This window comes from Triplophysa dalaica, chromosome 16 (assembly GCF_015846415.1).
Source record: "Triplophysa dalaica isolate WHDGS20190420 chromosome 16, ASM1584641v1, whole genome shotgun sequence".
Classification (NCBI taxonomy): Eukaryota; Metazoa; Chordata; class Actinopteri; order Cypriniformes; family Nemacheilidae; genus Triplophysa; species Triplophysa dalaica.
The window spans coordinates 11406914-11412039 of NC_079557.1; the positions used below are offsets into that span (position 1 = coordinate 11406914).

The 5126-nt window shown below is 39.7% G+C and overlaps 1 protein-coding gene across 1 annotated transcript; it reads right to left on the reverse strand.

Annotated features, from left to right (window-relative positions):
• Positions 1–344: 344 nt before the first annotated feature.
• f9a (coagulation factor IXa) lies at positions 345–4003 on the reverse strand. The gene is made up of 8 exons (XM_056769224.1): positions 3771–4003; positions 3429–3604; positions 3171–3195; positions 2787–2900; positions 2565–2699; positions 1449–1759; positions 1242–1368; positions 345–1115 (listed from the first exon to the last, which is right to left on the reverse strand). The coding sequence occupies exons 1-8, from the start codon at positions 3823–3825 to the stop codon at positions 535–537; spliced, it is 1524 nt and encodes a 507-aa protein (XP_056625202.1). The 5' UTR covers positions 3826–4003; the 3' UTR covers positions 345–534.
• Positions 4004–5126: the final 1123 nt, after the last annotated feature.

A 5126-nucleotide genomic window follows, 5' to 3' on the forward strand; every position in this document is an offset into this window, starting at 1 on the left:
GCGTCAGGTTTCTTCCCAGAATCCCCTGTGTTTCCTTTTGAAGGCTGTGGCAGTTCAAAGAAAAGGGGGTGCATTTTTGTTCTCGCTGTCAGAATGAGAGATTGATTCATTTTAATCGTGAAGCAAGATCTGTTTATTCATTAGGAAACAGGATAATTTTTTTGTTTTTATGAGGGCGGTTATTGATAATAAACATTTCCTTCACTTTCACGCACAGAGAAGGGTGGAAGTCATAATTGATTGATGCTGAGCAGATTCATTGGCCATGCAACTTAAAGGGATAGTTCTCCCAAAATGAGAATCAAAAGCATCTTTTACAAAACAAAAAACAATAACAATATAAATAAAATAATTTTCATTTTTAGTTACAGTTAACTGACTCATTCATGCTAAAACTTCACCCACTTATTTTTTGTAACTCTCACATACTGTATCAAGATGTGATTTCACTTTAAAAAACATTTTGAATTACCTTTTTATTAAGACACAAAGCCTTTTGTTGCTGTTGGATGTCAAAAATTCAAGATCAAGCCATCATTCATCCACATTAACAAGTAGTGTTTCCTTAGCAACACTCATCACATACTGTATCCATCTGTAATAATTACCAACCTGCGTGTACACACCATACTTCCCTTTCATGGCACATTCCTCTCCCCAACTAACAATGCCTGTTAGGAACCACGTGTTGTGGTAACGCATGGCATGGGGTCCCCCACTGTCCCCCTGACATGCATCCTTCGGCGTGTCCGAGTACCCAGAACAGAACATAAAGTGGGTAATCGGATCGCTACTGCTTTCCATGCAAACTGTTCTGTCCACATAGGGCAACTCAACTTTTTGTAAAACCGACGCAGTTTGTCCTTGGAAGCGCAGCCGGCCCCAGCCGCTGACCACAGCTAAAGATCCAGACTGGAGCAAGGAGTTGGAGAAGCTAAAGGGCCCCAGGCAGATGGGCCGCACAATTTGAGTAAAACGAATGGGGGTGCGTAGCCGCAACAAGGCGATGTCATGATTGTAAAGACTTAATTTGGGGGCGTAACGTGGATGTGTGATAGAACGTGTCACGTCTAGATTCTGCTCTGTGTCTTCGATCTTGTTGATGTTGTGGTCCCCTGTGAAAAAAGAGTGTTTATTGGTTGTCTTGTGCTTGCACCCTGTTTATGTTTGCAGTCATTGTATATAAATCAAAATAATTTACTGCGGTAATGTTCTGCTGTTATTCTCTTGTTGGGTCTTACCGACTCTGACGAAGAATGATCCATTCCGGATCCCCACCAGACAGTGAGCAGCTGTAATGACCCAAACCTCGCTCAGTATGGAGCCCCCACAGAACACTTGCTGCTTTGAGCGGGACACCAGCGCCACCTAGAGATCAACAGTCAACTGCTACAGTATAAATTACATTATTGGGTGCACAAACCGCTGGATTGTAGATTTGCTCGTACCTGCCATGGGATTTCTCCAGGTAAAGTTGGATTGCCACCGACAATTCTACTTTTTGGGTGACTTTCTGTTGGCATAGGAGACATCAAATAGTCATCTTGATACCATCTAGGGAGTTTACTGAAAGAGGGTTTGATTTTGCTTCCCTTTGGTTTAGAAGCTGTCGAACTGGTCTGATTTTCTGTTTTGGATATGCTCGATGTGAATGCGACTGTCCTTTCGGAAGACTGTGCCGTTTTGTTTATTGTGGAGTTTAGGCTATTGTCAAATGATCTCACAGCTGTTTTGGAGGTTCTGCCACACGGAAACTTCACTGGAAACAAATACAAACACACATATAAGAAAAGATTGCATTGTTGGTATACAGTACTACGTAAACAGTCTGAAAGAGCACAAAGTTTTGAACACACTCAAGTTACACTTTAAATATATGGATTTCGCTGCATTAGATAGGACATTTTCTGCCTACAAATGTTATAGATCGACTAAACTTTACTTAATGGCAATATTTACCCGCAAGGTAACCACAGGTGAGGTTTATCATTTAGCTTTTGAAAACAAGAAAATGTCCAAATACATCAGGTTTCTTATTTTTTGGCAGTATATCAATTGTTTTACGTGTTATAAAATGTTTTTATAAGGTGTCTTTTTAAATAAAAACATTTGACATTGTTATGTAATGCTCTATGTAGAACATGTTGAGTGTCATTTATAAACAAATCCTGTTTATTTAAAACCACATTTTTGAAAATTCTGACTTCGTTTACTCACCCTCAAGTAGTGCCAAATCTGTATTGACTACAAAAGTAGGAAAATTTGCTTTCTAAATGTCTTTGTTCTTCTGAACACAAAAGAAGATATTTTGAAGAATGTAGGAAAGCAGTTCTGGGGCACCTTTGAGCACGATTGTAATTCTTCCTACTTTGATAGTCAATGGTGGCCAAGAACTGTTTAGTTACAAGCGTCCTTCCAAATATCTTTCTCTGTGTTTATCAGAACAAAGACATTTATACAGATTTTGAACAATTTAAGGGTGAGTAAGTAAATGAGGACAGAATATTCATTTTTGGGTAAGCAGAATTATTTCTTTTTTTAGATAGAAGTATACAATATATCACCTATGGGCTCACAACCAAAACCATCTTCCATGAGTGAGTAACCAGATGCACACTGACATTCTGCCCCATGAGACTCCAGCAGAATACAGAAGTGATCACAGCCACCATTATCAACATCACACTGCCTGGCAGTCACTGAGAAACACCACAAAACATCCATCGGTTAATCTTTGGGAATTGACAAAACAAGGTGGGCTCTAATTGTGTGCGATCTTTTCTGACCTATTTCGCAGTTTTGACCGACAAAGCCACGCAGACAGTTACAGGTGTATGTGCCCAACTGGTCCTCACACGTGCCTCGGTTCTGACAGGGTGTTGATTTACACTGGTCGCCATCTAACAGACAGCATTATTTATTTAAAAAAAATCTATCCATTTTATCCACTAGAAAGAATGCTGTTTACCATTTGCTTTCAAGCTCAGTATTTACCTTTACATATTCTGCTTTTTAATTGGAAATTAAATAACAGATTCTTGTTTAATGAATGTTTGTTGAATTTATTTGTTTGACAGCTTGAGCTCTTTAACTGTTTGTTCTCAGAGCGGACACTGGGACATACCTCCCTGCATACACATTGAACAGTAAATGATTAAACAAAAACTTACCCACATAACCTGCCCAAAACTCCATCTGAAAAACAAGAACCAAGCACACATTTAAACGTAACACCTTATGGGACATTGTGTTGTAGGAAAATGAATTGACAGAAAAGTCTCAAAAGACACAATTTTCTGTTCATTCTTTTTTAGTTTTTGCCCTCTTGGCTATTTTTTCTTCAACAGTGTCTCCTAATGTCCTCCATATATTTACAGTACTGTGTACAGCAGGATGACAAATGGCAAACTTAAGCGACGTTTACTCACTGTCTTTTCATCATCTTCAAACGCTTCTCTGGCCTCCTCACGCACACACTTCTCCTCTATACACTCTCTCTCCACATTTCCCATCAGGAACTCTTCAAACAGTCCCGTGTTTTCCCGCCTGCGTCTCCACAAAATGCTGTCTGCTTTCTCTTCATCTAGAAACACTATACCTGGGGCTGGTTTATGGTTTATGAGAATTAAAGAGTAATGTTAAAACTATTCAAGAAATAGACAAGTGTGAATAACAACCGAGTGGGAAGGTATCCAAGTAGGCACACAGTAACCAACAAGTTTAATGTTCTTTTATCAGCGCCCAGAATTCAGTGTGTTTGTAGGTCTTACCTGCGAAGGCCAGCGTCCAAATACAAAGGATGAAAACAATGATGAACGAGGCCATCAGACAAACCAACACAAGTTCTTTATTCGACAGAGAGTCGACAAGTAACCCGGGTCGATGCTCCAAAGTACACCGGGCTAAAGCGCAAATCTGTTGCGCGACATGTTATATGAGAAAGATCAATAAAATAAGAAACTTTCTTTTTTGTAAAAATCAAAACTGTGACCGATATAACTGTAACTGTTACAATATGATTGTAAAGTCTTGCAACCATTTCCATATTTTCTCATTCGGAACTTTAATTGTCAAACTCGTCTTGTCAAAGATCAAGTCGCCGCCAGATGACGCCAATGCTCCAACGCATAGCTCAGCGCAAGTTACAAAACGGTTTCAATTTCCAGCAATTTAGTTAAGAATTCATTGACTGCATCAAAAAATATATGACATCTCAAAGCTTTGGCATATGTAATATGTCCTCCTTTAAATAAAACCAGTATAATTTGTGTTTTTCCCCATATAGATGGACACTGCATTGGCAGCAGCAGAGAGGGCTTGTATCAGCCTTCTGGAGAACAGCCCAAAGATCCAGTTCCACTGTAAGTGGTCTTCCTCTCTTCATTCCCCCGGGAATTGGCTATTTTCTCAGATGGCGCTTTCTTATTGACTGCAGGTTTTTCGTTTTCATCCACCCATTATAGTGCTGAATTATTTATTTGTTAGTAATTAACACTGGCCATCAATCCATCCGTATATGGGTGCGTATTTGTGCATCTATTTCATCTATTTGTGATGAGAGATGGGAGTTTGGATGACAACATGCCATGATGCAGTCTACAAACTGTTCTTGCTGCTAAAAGCTTGAGTAAAAGGACTACATCACTCAAAACCTTTGTAATTACTGCACAATGCACTTAAAAACATGACCTCCAGTTAGCCTTGAATTCACAGCTATTTTTAAAAACACTATCAGTCTGTGTAGCTAAATGATGAGGTATTTTTAAGCAGGAGTGGTATGATATACTGTCCCATGGTAGCATTTGATTACACCTCTGTATCATCATACCGCCATTGCACTTTTATAAGGGAAACATACAAGTTCTCCGTTGTCTAGTTTTGGGCTGCATGATATGAATAAACTGATTTATAACTCGGCACTATTGATTTCTGCAGTGATGTGCGTCTCTCCACATGCCCTGCGTGCTGCTGGGAATTGGCAGCGTCTCCAATTAGATTAGAGGCAATGCCATAGGATCTGCCCGCTCCTGTAGATTATAAAAATGTGATGCCTGTTCAGTGTAATCGATCATGGAGAGCATCTTCACCCAGGGGGAGTATGCAGATCGCAGAGGTCCCAGCCTTGT

Excerpts from the sequence above, each read along its gene's own strand:
- f9a (XM_056769224.1), bottom strand. The coding sequence starts at position 3,825 with ATGGCCTCGTTCATCATTGTTTTCATCCTTTGTATTTGGACGCTGGCC. Across the intron at positions 3,605-3,770 it reads TTGGACGCTGGCCTTCGCAG|CCCCAGGTATAGTGTTTCTA; the intron begins GTAAGACCTACA and ends ACCATAAACCAG. Across the intron at positions 1,760-2,564 it reads TTTTGGTTGTGAGCCCATAG|TGAAGTTTCCGTGTGGCAGA; the intron begins GTGATATATTGT and ends ATTTGTTTCCAG.